General features: G+C 38.8%; 1 protein-coding gene across 10 annotated transcripts in view; it reads right to left on the bottom strand.

Annotated features, from left to right (window-relative positions):
* The window catches only part of TTLL5 (tubulin tyrosine ligase like 5), a 310875-nt gene that overhangs the window by 165302 nt on the left and 126980 nt on the right, over positions 1 to 18593 (bottom strand). For 7 of the 10 annotated variants that reach the window (XM_081229115.1, XM_081229114.1, XM_081229113.1 and 4 more), the window contains one exon: positions 12145 to 12332. In XM_081229115.1, the coding sequence (XP_081085241.1) occupies positions 12145 to 12332 (188 nt within the window). The remainder of the gene's footprint in view (positions 1 to 12144; positions 12333 to 18593) is intronic. The other 3 variants (XM_081229116.1, XM_081229119.1, XM_081229120.1) reach the window with 1 other exon arrangement.

Genomic DNA, 18593 nt, shown 5'->3' with positions numbered 1-18593 from the left:
ATTCAAAGAAGGCAATTGAACCGGGCCTAAAAGGATAGGTAGTAGGACCGGTATGGGGCTGGTGGAATGGTAGTGGCTCCTAGGGGAAAAGAAAAGGCGGAGTAAAAATGCAGAGCCAGATAAGCAGGAAGAATGTCCGAGAAACAGAAAGCACTCTAATTTGGCTAACATTCAGAGTAATGGAAGACAGGAAGAGACCTTGCCACTCACTCTGCTCTCCATCTAGTGGACGGCAGTAAGCTATGTAGTGCTCTGTCAGCACTGTGGTGGAAGCAGAGGCGTCTAGTTGAGAGTCACCACAGTCAGGTGAGACATAATGAGGCTGGGACGCAGGACACACTCTTGATGGTCTCTCCTCATTTCCCCCGAGGCTGAAGAAGAGTGCTGGGTCTTCGAACTGGAGAACTGCGTTTGTAGTATGATGATAAAAGCTCTCAAGTTCATGTGTTCATTCTTCATGTTTTCTTTTTGGATCAGCCCTCTTTTGTATTACATCTTCCCAAGCGGCTGGCAAGGCAAGATGGCACTGCCTGCCATTTAAGAACGGAAGGCCAAAGAGTGGGCATCTGAGGACAGCTTTATTCTAGGGCCTCACGGGAAAATGCACCTTTCCTTAGATTTATCTTTCCATGCCTCTCTTCAACAGTAAAACGGTTTGAGGATCAAGACTGGTGGGTGGGCCTGGCGGGGGGAAGTGCCCAGGAGGCTGACTTGATGGCTTCAGTCTAGGCTTGAGGCCTGGCAGCAAAAGAAGACATTGGATCATCTAGCCCATGTCATCAAAGCTAGGAATTCCACTCAGGAGTTTGGGGCCAAAAATCTTATAGTAATTAAGAGAAGCTGTGTCCCGGAGGATCCTCTTTGGGCATCTTCTCCTGACCCTCAAGTTAGTGGCTATAGAATCTGCATTCCGGCCACCGTTCTCTCTCAATCAGTGTTTAACGACCATATGTGCAGTAACTTCTAGATCCACCATGGAACAACAAAACCAAACAAACTGACATTTAAGGATGGTGAGGTTTTAGTAGATATCTGAAAAGACAACACGGGTTAATGAAAAAAATAAGATGCCAGTATCCACTGTGATACCGAGTCCTCCGCCAGAGCAACATTAACCAGCATCTACCTCTGTGTATGCGTGTGCTATCAGGCCCTCAAGGACAAGATACTCTCCACTCACAGCAGAACCCAGGATTCTGCATTTCTACAGATACGGTATGTCTACAAATGTAGTGGCAAAAACCCTTCTCTGACCGGGGCTTATGGATTTTCACATGACTTTTACCTTTCTTAACACAGTACCAAGGTGTATCATTGCTGCTTGGGAAAACACAAGCAGCAAATATAGTTACAGCTATGCCAGGAGGGGCAGGAATTATTCCCAACCTGGAAATTGAAAAATCAGGGGCTTAACTGGTGTTTCATCATTAGCCCTAGGAATGTCTTTCACACCACTTCAGCACAGCGGTATCCTGAAATCTTGTTGCTACCACCTTGTGCTTTACTTCCCAATGTTAGATTTATTTTTCACAAAAGAGCTCCCTCAGCTGTAAAGGATCCTTGCCATTACACTGCTTCAAGAACATAATGGTAGAGTTGAAAAGCTTCATGCCATGTTTTGCACTGTATTATAATTACAGGTTTATTCGCCTACCTTGCCCCACAAATTACATGCTCCTTTAGGATAGGGGCTGTATCTTATTCCATTGTACCCCTAGAGTTTACCCAGTAGGCACAGAAGCATTTATATAAATGAAGTGGGTCTCATCTAGTCCCAAAGACACACACACACACACACACACACACACACACACACACCCCACACCCCTCAATCTCCAGCTAGTAGCTAGTTTCACCAGTGAGTAGAGAAGTGATTTATGTCACTGGAAGGTTAGCAAGGAAATTAAAGGCTCCAAATTACCTCTTTTTACAAATACCACAAGGGAAGGACTGCTTTGGAATAAGGGGAAATGAAATAATCAGTGACTAGACTGAGTGATAAGTGTTGTTCTTGCTATATCGTCCTGCATAATTTTAGAGATGATTTCTGCCTGGTCTTGAAGTTTGGGGCAAAGTTCTCAAATGAGTGAAATAATAGCTTAGATGTACAGATTTTTTTCCTTGTCTATACAATGAATATACTGTATCTGTTTCTTCTTGGCATTGAAACTGCAAAGGGCTAACACCCTTTTTGAGATTCGCTTAGGGAACCTCAGGTTCACTAAGGCAGTTTGCAAATTTCATGTATCTTATTTATCAAAATGGAGATGGAAATTCAATATTAAAGACTTGGTAACCGCTTAACACGTGAGCAAATCAGTGGCATAGCATTCCCAGTGCAGCTAACAATCTTGGCATAGATTGCATTATAGCATGGCCCATAAAATCTTAAATAAATCTTGTCTGATGAAGTCTAGAGATGGGGTTTCACAAGATTACTTCATTAATCCAACAAATACTTATCAGACACTCTGTGGCATTCTTTTGAGAACTGAGAACAATTTTTTTAAATTACAAAAATCCTTGCCTTCATGGAGATTATGGCCTAGAAGGGGGTATCACTGAAATATACAAAGAAGGTGTTAAGCAAAGATAATCACAAATTTGGAGCGATGATTTTTGGCGAAATTACTGATATTAACGACCATATGCTACCTAAAAGTTTTCAGAAGTTCTTAACTTGGAGACCATGGGCCCATAGGGCATCAAGAGGGAGTCAAGTTGGAGGGGGAGGTAGTGTCTATGAACCCTCTGAAATTAATGCACACCTCTAAGTGTGGGTGCATATTTTTTTCAGGAGAAAAATTATAGCCTTCATTCAATTCTCAAAGGGATCTCTGACTCCAAAAAAGGTTAAAAATAACTTCATATCACTGATGTGAAGATAAATTTTTCTAAATCTGTATTCATACTGTACTCAGAACTACACCAATATCATCTTGAGAACAGCGTTCTCTGTGTCATTCATATATGAAGGCTCATCAGAATATGATGGGATCAACTGAGCCTGTCGTGGAACTTTCATTCCCCTGACCATGGGGCCCTGAATGATTTGGAATAGGGAAGTGCAGTGGCTAGTCCTGCCTGACTTGTTTTTACCATGTGTTGCTGGAACAAAAGACAATCCTTGAATAAAAAACACCAGTGGGGCCTCCCTGGTGGCGCAGTGGTTGAGAGTCCGCCTGCCGATGCAGGGGATACGGGTTCGTGCCCCGGTCTGGGAGGATCCCACATGCCGCGGAGCGGCTGGGCCCGTGAGCCATGGCCGCTGGGCCTGCGCGTCCGGAGCCTGTGCTCCGCAACGGGAGAGGCCACAGCAGTGAGAGGCCCACATACCGCAAAAAGAAAAAAAAAAAAAAAAAAAAAAAAAAAAAAACACCAGTGGACCAAGACCTGTTTCACTCAAGAAAAAAGAAAACGAAAACCCAAAGTGCCAGATCTGTACTTATTACACGATTTTCATCACTGGATAAATATTAGAGAATATATTCAATCAAGAACATGAAAAGAATCATCCTTAAACAGCTACTTTTTAACCATGCTTCCAAGGGCACTTCCTGAGCAGATATTAAATCAACAGTCCCAACAACCAACATGTTTTAAAGCAGCTTCAACTCCTTTATAAATTCTTGGATACTGATAAAATGAACCTCAAGAAATTTACACTCCAGTCACCGGGAGATAAGAGCTATAACGTTAATCACGTTATTAAAGGGGTCAGGAAAAGCAAGGAATGTCTGTAGTTCTGCTACATTAGCAGTAAGTTCTCTCGTCGTACCTTCCCGCTCTCTTGAACGTTGTCATTTACATAATATACATACACATATAGGCACTTCGTGTTCCAAAATCTACAAAGAGTGCCAGATCAAGAATTGCCAAAGATATTCTTGGAAAACCTTACAAGATGGCCACAGCCTTTTCGAGCGCTTCCAATTTATACATTGTTTCTGAGTCGATAGGGGCTGCCACCACCACGATAAATAGATCCATTCCCACTGCAACCCTGGGGATTAAGAAGGCTGCACAGTGTTGAAGTTGACTTCACTACAAAATAATCTGCTGGCTTGGCTACGACTCTACAGCAGTGTTAAGCTCCATCACTGTAGTCTGATGAGAGGTGAGAGTCCTGTTTCAAACAGGAAGAGACAGAAAAACACTGATGGAAAGAATGTGAAGTCAAAGAGACTTGGGTTTGAGTCCTGGTGCGGTTACTTGCCATTTATGTGACCTTAGCAGAGTCACTTATCCTTTCAGCTATTTTCTTCACCTGTAAAAAAATTAAGTATCTACTTCATAAGGTTAAAGAGATAATGCATATAAAAGTATTTAGCACAGCGCCCAGTACAAAGCAGACATTCAACTAATGTCAGCTGCTTTATTATGAAGGGCAGGTGCAGTATTGTCAGCAAAAAAAATGGAAGAGGAATCGTTTTTAAAAAGAATATAAAAACCAACATAACACAGAAGAGAAATTCTTTTCAATTCAGCAAGCATGTGATAAGTGCCTATCAAGTGCAAGGCTGTTGTGCTGGGTGATGGGTTAGAAAGAACAGCCGTCACATAGTTTATAACTCAACAGGAAAGAAGAGACATAAAATAACAATAACAGATTTATTATAGAGAGTGACTAATGAAGGGCCAAAGGGACATAGACAATGGAAAGATGACTTCTGGCTAGGGCGGCAGGGGGTTCTTCTTTCACTTATTTATTTTAAAAAATGTGTGTTGAATACACACTATATACCATGCTGGAAAAAATCAGGGAAAAAATGGACATGGTCACCTCCCCATCTTTAATCAAGTACCTTACAGTCCCGTAGAATCAGCACATTTACTGAGTACTACCCGTGAGTCAGGTTCTGAGGCAGCAAAGGACACTGCCTCCAAAGAGCTCACCGTCCATTAAAGGAAACAGCTATCTGGACAGACACAGACAACTGTATGGCGGGTAAAATGGCACGTGTTCAAGTGAAGTGGCACCTTTGTTGAGCCTGGACAAATGCAAACAGTTAGATATGGTGACTGGGGAACATTTCCCATGAGAAGATAGCTCAAACTAAGCATGGAGACTAAGAGAGATTCTGGGTGAGCTGCACAAAAACGTATGTGATGGGAAGGAGAGAGGCTGGGGAAATAGCCTGGAGCCAGATTCCACACAAAGGCTTTGAATAATATTCAATAGCTGGGGCTTCACCTTGAAGATAACAGGAAGCCCCTTCGAGATTCCTGAGCAGAGGAGTATCATTATCAGACTTGTGATTTAGAAAGATTCCTTTAGAGCAAAGACTAGGGTGAACAGAGGAGAGTGGCCAGGAGACCACTTAGGAGGTAACTGTAGCTGTCAAGAGATAGTTAAGTCCGTAAGCAGGACAGTAGATGTGAAAGTGAAACAGAGAAGATATATATCAGAGACATTATAGAGTCAGAATCAATAAGAACTGGCAACTGCCTGGACGTAGAGAGAATGAGGAAGCAAAGAGAGATGATGAGAAATCAAAGGCTCCATACCTAACTGCCTAGGAGAACTGCAGTGTCACTAATATAGAGGGGAAAAGGGAAGAAGAACAAATAGGTTTTAGATATGTTGAATATTTTTTGAATATTTTCAAAGCATGTTTAAAATATGTTGAATATTTTTTTTTTTTTTTTTTTTTTCTTTTTGCGGTATGCGGGCCTCTCACTGTTGTGGCCTCTCCCGTTGCGGAGCACAGGCTCCGGATGCGCAGGCCCAGCGGCCATGGCTCACGGGCCCAGCCGCTCCGCGGCATATGGGATCCTCCCAGACCGGGGCACGAACCCGTATCCCCTGCATCGGCAGGCGGACTCTCAACCACTGCGCCACCAAGGAGGCCCCTATGTTGAATATTTTGGATCCTTGTAATACAGTCAGATGGAAATGTCTAGCAGGCAGTTGGAAATTTGGACATGACACTCAGCAAACAGGTTCAAACTCAAGATGCATATTTGGGAGAAATCTGCAGAACAGCACTAGATGAAGCTATGGGAAGAGAAAATTTACCCAAGGGGAGACTACAGAGAGGAAAGAAGTTCGGTTGAGCTCTGGAATTCAGAGGCATGTTGGAAGATACCTATGAAGAGCAGTGAGAAGCAGATGCCCAGGCATCAACCCCCTTCTTTAATCAGAGAGACTCTGCTGTTGTCAGTTTCTACATTTCAGGTCTTTATACCAGTGGCTTTTTAAAAATGTTGAAACTGGTATCTAGTTTTTCAGGGGGAAAGTAGAGGATGAGCTCTCAGAGGACTTACTGAAGGCTGGAGAAGCTAAGGGAAGTTTTCAGGTAGGAGGCAGTCAATAATAGTGTCATGTGCTAAAAGAGAGAGTAAGGATTAAAAACAGGTGACTGAAGTTGGCAATTCCAAGGTCATCAGTGACTTTGAGAGAGAGTTGGTCGATACAGTAAGAGAAAAGAAAGGTTATTTTAGAATAAGAGACCATCAGTAGGCCAAGGACCTAAGGAAAACTGGGGGTTTAAAGCCTCAAAAGACATAGAGGAGCTAGGGAATTAGATAGGATCGACTGGAGCTAGAACCCAGAGCAGGGAGGCACAGAGATGCAGGAGAATTCATCTTGATGCTAAAGTTACCCCACTTGACAGAGAAGAAAATCAAGGCACAGAGAAGTTAAATAACTTGTCCAAGGTCTCGATGACTCAAGAGCTTCTGCTTTTTCTATTTACCTTTTTCTGTTTCTAGACATGGGAAAAGTAATGTATATAATACAAAGAAGTACAATTTTTCTACCCAGAAAAATACAGAACCAAAGAAGCTAGACTTGGGGAAAAAACTACAAAATCAGAACACAAATGTACAGTAGTTCAAATGTGTCCAGATACACTGAGGAGGCAGGAAGAGAGTTTCCAGTGCCAAATGCCCAAGCTTGTGATAAACTGGGGGCCATTGGCTCCAATCCTAGAGAACTGTAACCATTTCAAAAAATTTAGCTTCCTCTCTGTCAGTTTCAACTTCAAATGGATATTTCTGAAACTGAGATTGACTCAGGTCCACTGTGGACCCTGACGGAATGAGCATGATCACAATGGTAACCCCTGAAGCAGAAGAAATGATACAAGAATTCCTTTGTATAGGAATGAGTGAGAGTGAATGAGTAAGCAGTGTAAGCAAACATTCTCTACCTCAACATATGCCCTCCTCTAGGACTAGGCAGAAAAGTATCAGAGTAAGGAGCAAAAGTGGAAAGAAATTGAACGGTTTTCTTTCCTACTCGCCCTCTAAATGAAAAATGTGAGAAGCAAAAAGCATCTCCTCCCTCCTATGTATCTGTCAGCACATTTCCAGGAGGCCTGGCCACATCCCGGGCACCGGCTGGCCGGGGAACAGAGCCTGACACAGCACATGCGCAAGCATCGGAGCCCTCGCCTGGGTGGTCTGCTGTTATTCCTTTGATTAAACTCCCAGGCTGGAAGAGCTGGCGCTGCTCCTAATGATAGCTGGGTCCTGCAATCTCACACTGGCCCGCACAGACAGGCCAGCGCTCCCTCTCCTCACCGCAGAGCTGGGTTACTTCGCCACATTCTCCTGTTCGCTGACAGCAGTGACCACAAAGGGCTACTTCTGTGCGTGCAGAGGGCTACAGTTGTAAAGCACACCTCTCCCGGCACTGGATGAGGCAGAGATAGTGAAACCTCACACTCAAGCTCTACGCCAGCCCACCTCAGCTACCATAGCACTCTCCCCCACAAGAGAAAGACGCTTCTAGAAAACCCTGCTTTCAGGGATGTATGATTTCCAAAGGATTCCAGTCCCCAGAGATAACCAGCTTCTCACGTGCCAAGGGAAAGAACTAAATTTGACCTGCTCTCTGCTCAGATTTGTTAGGTATTTGTTGAATAATCATATGTTAAGAACATGTGTCTCTGTATTTCCAGCATATGCAAACACTTCCAAAGTGGCCACGGTGGCCACTTCGTGTGGCAGGGAGATTTCAATATTCTCATATGTTCTAGTCTATAAATAAAGTTAAATCATAGCAGAAAGGGTAAAAGTAATTGCAAGATAAATGAGGTTCTGTTTTTAGCCACACAAATTCATAAGAATCTAGCCTCTAATGGAAATTCAGGGTAACTCAAGCTTTATTATCAAATTTTGGGGTTGTCAGAGTACTTTGCTTCTTTTCTTTTGGCTAATTCACTGTTCCTCAGCATCTTCAACAGTGAGCAGGGAGGAAAGGGGATGGCATTGCTTCATCCTGCAACCCATCCTCCTCCCAGCTACCTAAGTGATGCAGCTAAAAGGCAAGGCCCATTTGTCTCTGTGGCTCCTGGTCATCTATGAGATAAAGAGCGAGTTCCTTCACAGGGCATTCAGAGCTCTCCTTGAATCAGCCCTTGTCTCCTCCTCCAGCTTCCACCCCAGCTGCTCCCTATCCTCCAACACCACTAACCACCAGCTTTCTGTTTCCCCACATACACACATGCTAGCTTATTTTGGAGCCTGCCCTGCCCTTCTTCTGCCGCCCACCAGCCTCCCCTTAAGATTCAGTGTAGGTGTAATCTCTTTCAGGAAAGCTGCTTTGGCCTTTCCACTCCCACCCACAGGCTGGGTTAGATACCCTTTGGTGGTTTTGCTATTCCCTAGAAACATCTCTGCAGATGCCATGCTAGTACTGTCATGTGTTTATGTGGCTGTCACCCTTACCAGATTGTTAGTTATTTCATGCTGAGGTCTATGTCCTTTTTTAAAAAAATTTATTTATTTATTTATTTATTTATGGCCGTGTTGGGTCTTTGCTTCTGTGCGAGGGCTTTCTCTAGTTGTGGCAAGGGGGGCCACTCTTCATCGCGGTGCGCGGGCCTCTCACTGTCATGGCCTCTCTGGTTGCAGAGCACAGGCTTCAGACGTGCAGGCTCAGAAATTGTGGCTCACGGGCCCAGTTGCTCCGCGGCATGTGGGATCTTCCCAGACCAGGGCTCGAACCCGTGTCCCCTGCATTGGCAGGCAGTCTCAACCACTGCGCCACCAGTGAAGCCCCAGAGGTCTATGTCTTATATCATCCCTGTGGCTTAGTACCAAGGCCTGGAACACTCTCAAGAGTGTAATAAAATGTTTTTGAATGAGCGAATTAAAAGAATACATTTGAATAAAAAGTTCTACAGAGAATGCCACTAAAAGCTTTCATGAGCAAGTAGTTGAAATCATAGACAAAATAAAGTGATTTTTCAGAAATTCCCTCAAATTTCATTTTTTTTGGCCATGCTGTGCGGCATGCAGGATCTTAGTTCCCCGCGACCAGGGATCAAACCCACGCCTCCTGTGGTGGAAATGCAGAGTCCTAACTGCTGGATCACCAGGGAAGTCCCAAATTTCAGGTTTTTTACACTCATCTTCCAAAATAGCACAAATAATTTAAAATCAGCATACCTTATTTAGTGGAAGGTCTCTTAACACCTTGCCCAGAAAAGCAATGTAAAGATATATCAGGGTTTATGGCATATAATGAAAGCAATACTCAGAGGAAAATCCATAGCTTTAAGTATAATAAAAAACAAGACATGAGTGAAAATAAATGAAGTCCCCAACTCAAGAAATTGGGAGGAAGTAACAAAATAAAGCTAGGGAAAACAGAAGGAAGGAAGTTAGCAAAGATAAAACAAGAAGATAACCAATTAACAAACAATAAAACAACAGAATGAATAAATATATCCTATCAAAAAAAGGGAAGGGGGAAAGAAAATCTTCATTAACCCTATTGGATATATGAAAAAAAAGAAAACGCAAAATAGGAATTGAAAATAAGGAAATAATCACAGGTAAGAGGAAATAAAAAACATTTCAAGTGACTACTGGACACAGAGTTATTTCTGGTGGAGCTGAGTTGAAGGTTTCACACTCCCAAGTCCAGAGGGGAGAGCAGAGCCTTCAGCACGTTCTGTCTGGATGCCTGCCTCTCATCAGGACTACAGACACCTTATCACTTGCCTCAGTGAGTAAGGAACCAAGGCACTTTCTTTCAAACACAGCTAGGAGTAAAAGGAAATGGCCAGTAAACAGATGTCCCAGGGCCCTTATCAAGCCATTATAACATGTTATTATTCACCAGAAAAAGAACAATAGAAGAATTTCCCAAATTCCAAATTCAGGAACTACTTTCTCCAAGGGGAAATAACACAAATAACACATACTTGAGTTTTTCAATAACAACATTCATTTTGGTAACACAATATTTTATCCAAAAACTGATTTCAAATCAAATTAGAAACCATTTATTATTAAAGGCCTTTTACGGTTGAAATAGTAATCTTTTCCAAGTATCAATATATGGCATTCAGACTTTACAGAAAGGTTTTTGCATACTATCCTCATGACCCTGTTATATTTTCCTCATCAAGAAATAGACTCTGAGGTTAACGGAAGCTGAGTGAATTGCCCAAGATCACACAGCTAGTAAGTGGTAGAAGAAAGGAGGTCTTTACATGGCTAATCCAGCCCTTTTCCCACTACTGCACCCCGCTTATTACATACTACAGTCCCTCCCTCAGTATTGAACCAAGGATTAACCACCCTATTTATTACCAAGGCTCTAAAAGTTAAGACTGACATCTAATGGTGAGTTCAGATCCCTATGAAGAGAAGCCTGATGGAATTTTAATTCACTGGCACTGAAATTCTTCTTAGATGAGATAGACTGAAGGGGAATGACTTTCCAATAAGGATACAATCACCTTGGATTCCCAAAGGATCAGGATCCTTTCATTTTGGCAAGCTTTGCTGTCTACCAAATGATAGGAGGTGAAAATACATAAACACTAACATTGGCTATGTTTTTTACTATAATTGCAAAGAAAATTTCTTAATGTCTTGGTGCTTCTAGCTGCTTGTTAAAAATTGGAACACATACTCTAGTCAGTGACCCACTGAAAAAAGTGTAGCAGATTACTGGTCCTCTCCCTTCCTCATAGCCACTTCACATTTCACAATTCCTTCCCGTTCTACCATGGTCATGATATTCCATTTCCTTTTCCCATCATTCTGTCACTAAAATCTAACTGTTAACTCCCTTCAAGTCTCAACACTGCCGTATAAGATTCTTCACTTCCTAATTCACATTAGGCTTCCTTATCTACTCCTTTCAAACTATCAGGGATTTGAAAAAGAAAATTAATTATAACCTCACACTCTGGGATGAGGCTGAAGCGAAGCTAAGGCTTACTTTGAATTGTGGTCCAGAATTTTACACAGAAAAGTAGGGCACCACCAGGGAGCAGTATGTTGCCTACTTTTAACACGCACTTGAAGTAATCTACAGCTTCACTTTTTCCTAGACTCGATTATCACTAGAGAGTTGCCACCAGTTAAGGGACATGACACCACGAAGATATAGCAAAATATAACTGTGGAGTTAAATCAGAATAATTCCTTTGGAGGACTTTGATGTCGTTTGCATTAAGGAAAGGGAAAAAAACATGGCTTCTACTTCCAGTTAAATACCATGGGGATAATCATCAAGAAGGGCAAAAAGAATCCCAAAGTTCTTTAAAGTTTCATCTAACTTCACTGTGTTGTAAGCTTGTCAGTAATATATACAACAAAGTCAAAATCCTGGTATCCATCAAGCTTGCCGGATGACCTTGACTACATCATTCATTTCAGCCCCAGTTTCCCCCATCTGTAATAAAATGGTGAGAATGATATGTGTTGGATGAGGGTGTATTGAAATAATTCATTAATCAGTGCCCAGAAAAGATCCTGACATCATGAGATGAAAGGCAGTAAAGTTAAAAAAAAAAAAAAAAAAGTAAAAGGTAATGTTATGGCATTCTGGTAAAAAGATTTATAAGACTAGAACTCACTGGAAAATTTTACCAGAGAAATAAGTTATTTTTAAAGATCCTTTAAAAGTGCATTTACAGCTGAACATTCAAGTCTATTTATCCATGAAGTAAGTACATCATAGCTAGCAGCACACTTAAGTTTGCAATACCTGTGACAGAAACCCTTTCTTTAAAGCTGAAGGAATGCTTTTATTCTTTAGCTTGAAACCAACTAATATTCATTCAACAAGCATCAGCATATGGGCATTAGTAAAGACAGGGAAGGACAGAGTACCCTGTAGTTAACCCAATCCACTGATCCAAAGAACTCTTTGACACCCCAAACTATCCATACCTGCTGGGTGAGGAGACTGACGTGAGTGGATGAAGAATACTGCCTTGCTGCCGGCTTCTCAGCTAGCTGCTGAAGTTCAGCCGTAACCGTACTTGGGTTGTACCGTCTGCTGTATGAGGAACCATCTTCTCCCTCCTTCTGTGTTTTGGCTACTCCTGAATGCTGCCTGTTTGGATGGCATGAACCTGCTAAAAAAGAAAAGTTTTCATCCACTTAGGAAAAAAGCCCTGAAAAACTTAGGATGATGACAGCAGAATCTCAGCCAACAGATACTTTACTGACTCCTAGGGATCTCTGACAACATAAGGAGCAGTAAACTATCCTCAGATGCTCACAAAAGTAAAAATAAACCCTTACTATACTCTAGAAACTCTTCCTACCACCAAATTGTTACATGCATTTGTTACTGTGTTTTTGCATACTATGAATCCTTCCCAAAAAAAGAATTTTCATCATATGTAGTGGGGAATAATTGATCCTAGAATTAATGAATAAAAAATGTGTAGCCTTGAAACTCATTATAGTTCTTGTTTTCCTTGTTATGTGACTGTACTTGTCAGTAGTTTACGGCACACACTGTCAAATCATCCACAATCCTTCTTACAGAGCTCAAAAAGGAAAGAAGGACAACAGGAAAACTGAGTATACTTGGAAAAACAGCAATAATCCTATATTATAAAATTTCAATTCATTTTCCTTTCAGATTTCAATTTTCTTCTTTCAACTATATCATAGAATTCTATTATTTCCGAGCACTGAAATTCTGGCACAATGAAATTACTTAATATAAAATCAAGGTTAATATTTTTTCTATGATAAAAGTCACACAACCCATTGAAAAAGTATTAAAAACCCAGAAAAGTGGCAACACTTTAATGTGTTTCCTTTCTGTCTTATTAATGCTTATATAACCATGATCATTCTGTATATACAATTTGGTGACACTACTTTTAAAAAAATCTATATTTTTTAATGTTTATTATGTTATTTGACAGATACCAAATACTATTTACAATTGATGTAGAAGTTATAAAACATATGATAATGAACTGACTACCCAATTCAAGAGTCACATTACCAACCCATGTGTTCCTCCTCATCCTTAATCTTCCCTTATCATTCACCCCCTTCTTTTTTTTTAAATATAGTTTTATTCTTTGTTTCTGTGTGTGTTTGTGTATGCATACTTAAACAAAATACAGTTAATTTTGTTTGTTTTTGAGCTCTATAAAAATGGTATCTATTGTAGTAATTTCCTGGGACTTGCTTTTGTTACTCAATACCATACTTCCGAGACTTATCCTTTCTAAGTATAGCTGAAATTGATTAACTTTATCTGTTGCTTGGTATTCCATTTTGGAAATACATTACAACTTATTTTTCTATTCCTCATTAATGGCTATTTTGGCTATTTCAAGCTTATCGCTATTATAAACAGTGCAGTTGTGAACACTCTTGCATACATGTCCTGGTGCACATGTGGAAGAACTTCTCTTGTGTATACGGCTAGGAGCTGAGTCACAGAGTATATGAATTTTCAAATTTATGTGATAAAAACAATTTTCAAATTTATGTGAATTTTCAAATTTATGTGATAAAAACAATTTTCAAATGTATGTGAATTTTCAAATGTATGTGAATTTTCAAATGTATGTGATAACAACAATTTTCAAATTTATGTGAATTTTCACATTTATGTGAATTTTCAAATGTATGTGATAACAACAATTTTCAAATGTATGTGAATTTTCAAATTTATGTGAATTTTCAAATGTATGTGATAACAATAATTTTCAAATTTATGTGAATTTTCAAATGTATGTGATACATTACCATAAAATATAAGCGCTCCTGCTGACCCACATCCCCTCCAACACTTAGTACTGTCAAGTATCTTAATTCTTCCCTCTTTTAAGAGGGTGTAAAATCTCACTGCATTCTTCATTTATATTCATCTGATTAATAATCATGTTGAGCACATGTTACCTCTTTTCTGATACCACTATTGGGTTGTCTTTTTCTTACTGAAGGAACCTTGCTTATGTTTTTACTTTTGTTTCCTACAATAAGGTGTTAAAGATGGTCTCCCTTATTCTATTCTAGAAGTTTAAAGTTTTGCACCTGAAAGTGATTATATGGATAGTATGAGGCAGAGATCTAATTTCACTTTCCTTCTTGGATGGATAACCAATTATCCCAGCACCATTTATTGAGAAATGCAGCCTTTTCCACTATCTGCAAAGCCATCTGTCATATATCAAACTTTCATCTATCTGTATGATTGCTTCCAACTTTCTGTTCTGCTCCACTGGTCACTTTGTACCTTTTCAGATACTATATTTTCTAATGATCATATCTTTATATTCTTAATAAGATACTCCTCCACCCTTTTTTCTTCTTCAGTGAGTTCTCACTATCCTTGGTCTTTTGCCTATCCATTATCATTTTAGAATTGGCTTGTCAAGTACAACAACAAAACTTGAGATTTTGGTTGGAACCTGTATTGAATCCAGAGAGAGATCAATTTGATGAGAACTGAAACATTTATGATATTAAGTCCTCCTATCCATGCACATTCTATTTATTCATTTATTTAGGTTTTCTCTGTCTCTAAACAAAGTCTTATAAAATTTCCTTATAAAAGTCTTTCCTAAATTTATCCCTAGATAGCTTATCATTTTTATGCATGTTGTTCTCTTGGTGATGTGGTTGTACAGCAATGTGAATGCACTTAATGCCACAAGTGTATCTGTAGCTTATTTTCAGTTTTCTATGTAGATAATGTATTATCTGCAAATAAATAAATTTTATTTCCTCCCTTTTGATCCTGACGCTTTTAATTTCTTTTTCTTGTTTTATTATACTGGCTCTTGACCTCCAGTAAAACACTGAATAGAAGAAATGTCAGTGGGCATCCTCTTCTTGCTCTTAACCTTAGAAGGAATGCTTTTGACATTTCCCCATTTAGACTGATATCTCTTGTGAGATTTTGGCAGACACCCATTTTCAATAAAGAGGGTTTCCTTCTCTTCCTAGTATGCTGAGAGTTATCATGAACGAGTACAGAATTTTACCAAATTCTTTTTCTGCATCTACTAAGAGGATAAATACAGTTTTTCTCCTTTAATCTGCTGATGTGACAAACGACATTTATAGATTTTCTACTGTTAAACCCCTTCTGTATTCCTTGGATAAACTTGTTCATGGGATCTAATCTCTCTCATATGTTGCTAGATGTGGCTGGCTCATATTTTGATTAGAATTTTTGCATTGGTGTTCATAAATGAAGCTGATCTATAATTTCCCTCTCTAATACTGTCCTTAATTGGTTTTGTTATCAAGATTAAACTAGCCACACAGAGTTATTACTGTTGTCTCTTTTTCCATGCTCTAGAGGAGTTTAAGATTGGAATTATCTTTCCCTTGAAAGATTGTCAAAACTCATCTATAAAACCATCTGGGCCTCAAGTTTTCTTTGTGAGATTTTTAAACTACTGTATAACTTATTTTAATAGTTACAGGACCATTCAGGATTTCTTCATCTTCTTTTTTTTTTAATAAATTTTTTTCTTTTCTTAAAAAAAAAAATATTTATTTATTTATTTATTTGGCTGAGCCAGGTCTTAGTTGGGGCACGCGGGATCTTCATTGCCATGTGCGGGATCTTTTTAGTTGCGGCATGCGGGATCTTAGTTGTGGCATGCATGCGGGATCTAGTTCCCTGACCAGGGATCGAACCCAGACCCCCTGCATTGGGAATGCAGAGTCTTAATCACTGGACCACCAGGGAAGTCCCTCTTCATCTTTTTGAACCAATTTTACTTACTTTGCATAGGTTTTCAATTTTATTGGAATAAAGTGGTTAACAGTATTCTAATATTTTTGTCACCTATGCTACATTTGTGTTTTCTGTCTGCTTTTCATTCCTTATATTATTTATCCATATCTTCTCTCTTTTCCTGATCGGTCTCACCAGAGGTTTGTCCACCTTCTTAGGCTTTTCAAAGAACATTTTGGCTCTGATATTTTCTCTACTGTACTTTATTTTTGAATTCTGTAATTTTTACTCTTGTCTTTGATTTTTATCTTTACTCTTATCTCTCTTTCTCCTTTATTTAGATTTATAATATTGCTGCTTTTATAACATCTGAAATCAGATATTTAGCACATTAATTTTTAGCCTTTCTTCTTTTCAAATATAAGTATTTAAGGCAGTAAATTTCCCTCCAAATACTGTTTTTCATTGCTCTCCACACATCTGAACATGAAGTTTTTTCACTGTCTTTCAATTCTAATAGTTTTACATTTATTTCCATTATGATCTCTTCTCTGAACGCTTTAAAATTTTGAAATACATAAGGATTTGTTATGTATCGTTGCTGTCGACATTCAATTTAATTGCAGTGTGGACAGAGAATGTTGCTGTATGATACCAACTCTTTGAAATCTGTTGTCTTATGATGTAGGACATGACTGTTTATTATAAATGTATCATGTGTGCATGAGAAGGTGTTTTCTCTAATTATTGGGTACAGAGTATTATGAATGAGCAATAGATAAAGTTATCATCTTGTTCAAATTCTCTTTATCTTTGCTGATTTACAAAATCTGTGTATCTACTAGTATTGGACAGAAATATGTGGAAATCTCCCACTAAGACAGTGGATTTGTAGATTCCTCGTTAGTTATATCAATTTTTGTTTTATTTATTTGGAGGTTATTTTGTTAGCTGCACTTAGAACTGTTTTATCTTTCTGCTGAACTAAACTTTCTGTTTTATGTAATTACTCTCTGTATCTGTTAAGAAAATTTTCTCTCTTAAAGCCTAATATAAGCTAATATATACTAAATTAAGTTAGCATATATTAGCACCACCTTTACTCTGGTTGGTATTTACATGGTATTTCTTTCTTCATCCTTTTACTTTCAACCATCCTACGTCCTTATCTTTACATGTGTCTTTCGTTGGTAAACAACATACAGTTAGATTTTTTAAAAATTCAATCTGACACTCTTCTAACAAGTTCAGCCCATTTATATTTATTTGATTCTTGATATATTAGGACTTGGTTTACCATCTTTTAAGTTTCCATTTCTTGCATTTTCTAAGCTTTGTGTGCTTCTATGTTTGTGGGTGTTTCCCCCGAGCCAATCCATTTTTCTTCTTCCCACATGTTTAAATTTCCATATTTTAATTTTTTCAGTGGTGACCTTTGAAACTTGATACTGTATATTTATCTTGAAAAAGTCTAAATTCAAAATAACATCTTAACCTCATCCCCAAACTATTCAAACACCACAGAAAAATTTGACTCCAATCACTTATAGGATATTATTGTTGTCAAGTATATTGTTGTCAACTATATGTTGTTATCTATATATTGTTGTCTACTACTGTTTAAGCCATTCAGAATATGTTCTTTGACAACAGTGGAAATAAGCTAAAAAGCAATCACAAAAAAATAGAGAATGCCAACTATGTGAAGATTAAACAATATACTTATAAACAATCCATGGGTCAAGAAAGAAATCACAACGGAAATTAGGAAATATTTTTGAATTGACTAGCTTCTCCCGTTCCTTATCCTCCTCTGCGAGAGGTATGAAAAAAAGGAAGGTTTAAAAAAAGAAGTTTTGATGACAACAACAAGGTACAGGAGACACTGACCTTACTGAATTTCTCTCAAAAATTTAAACCAGAACATAATTATTATTGATTTTAGAAGATTAAATCATAAGAATAATCACTCAGAATTAGCACTAATACACATATACGTACATATTCATATGATGACTTATTAAAGTAGACCCTTTCATATCTCTGATTCAAGCTCCATATTACAATATCCATTTCATTTGAAATCAGACAATGATTAAGACATATAGATTGGCTGTTTATAAAACATAGCTTAACTGTAACTCACCTTAACATGGATATTACTCAGGTGTTTAAAAATCTGACCAATGTTAAGATACTCGCTAATCTACAAATTCAACACAATCCCTATCAAAATCCCATCTGCCTATTTTTGCAAAAATTGACAAGCTGATCCTAAAGTTCATACAAAAATGCAAGGATCCAGAATAGCCTAAACAATATGAAAAAGAAGAACAAAGATGGAAGAATCACCCTTGGTGATTTCAAAACTTACTACAATGCTATAGTAATGAAGACAATGTGGTACTCGCATAAGGGCAGATATACAGATCAGTGGAATAGAATTGAGACTCCAGAAGTAAACCCTTACATTTAAGATTAAATGATTTTTGACAAGAGTGCCAAGACAATTCAACAGGAAAATAACAGTTTTTCAACAAAAGGTGCTGGGACAACTGAATAACTACATGCAAAAAAAGAGATGTTAAGACCTTTATGCCACACCATATACAAAAATTATATCAAAATGGATAAAAGACCTAAACTATAAAATTCTTAGAAAAAACATACT

The sequence above is a fragment of the Mesoplodon bidens genome (genome assembly GCF_964165515.1).
Source record: "Mesoplodon bidens genome assembly, chromosome: 3".
Classification (NCBI taxonomy): domain Eukaryota; kingdom Metazoa; phylum Chordata; class Mammalia; order Artiodactyla; family Ziphiidae; genus Mesoplodon; species Mesoplodon bidens.
This window is presented reverse-complemented; position numbering and strand designations above follow the sequence as displayed.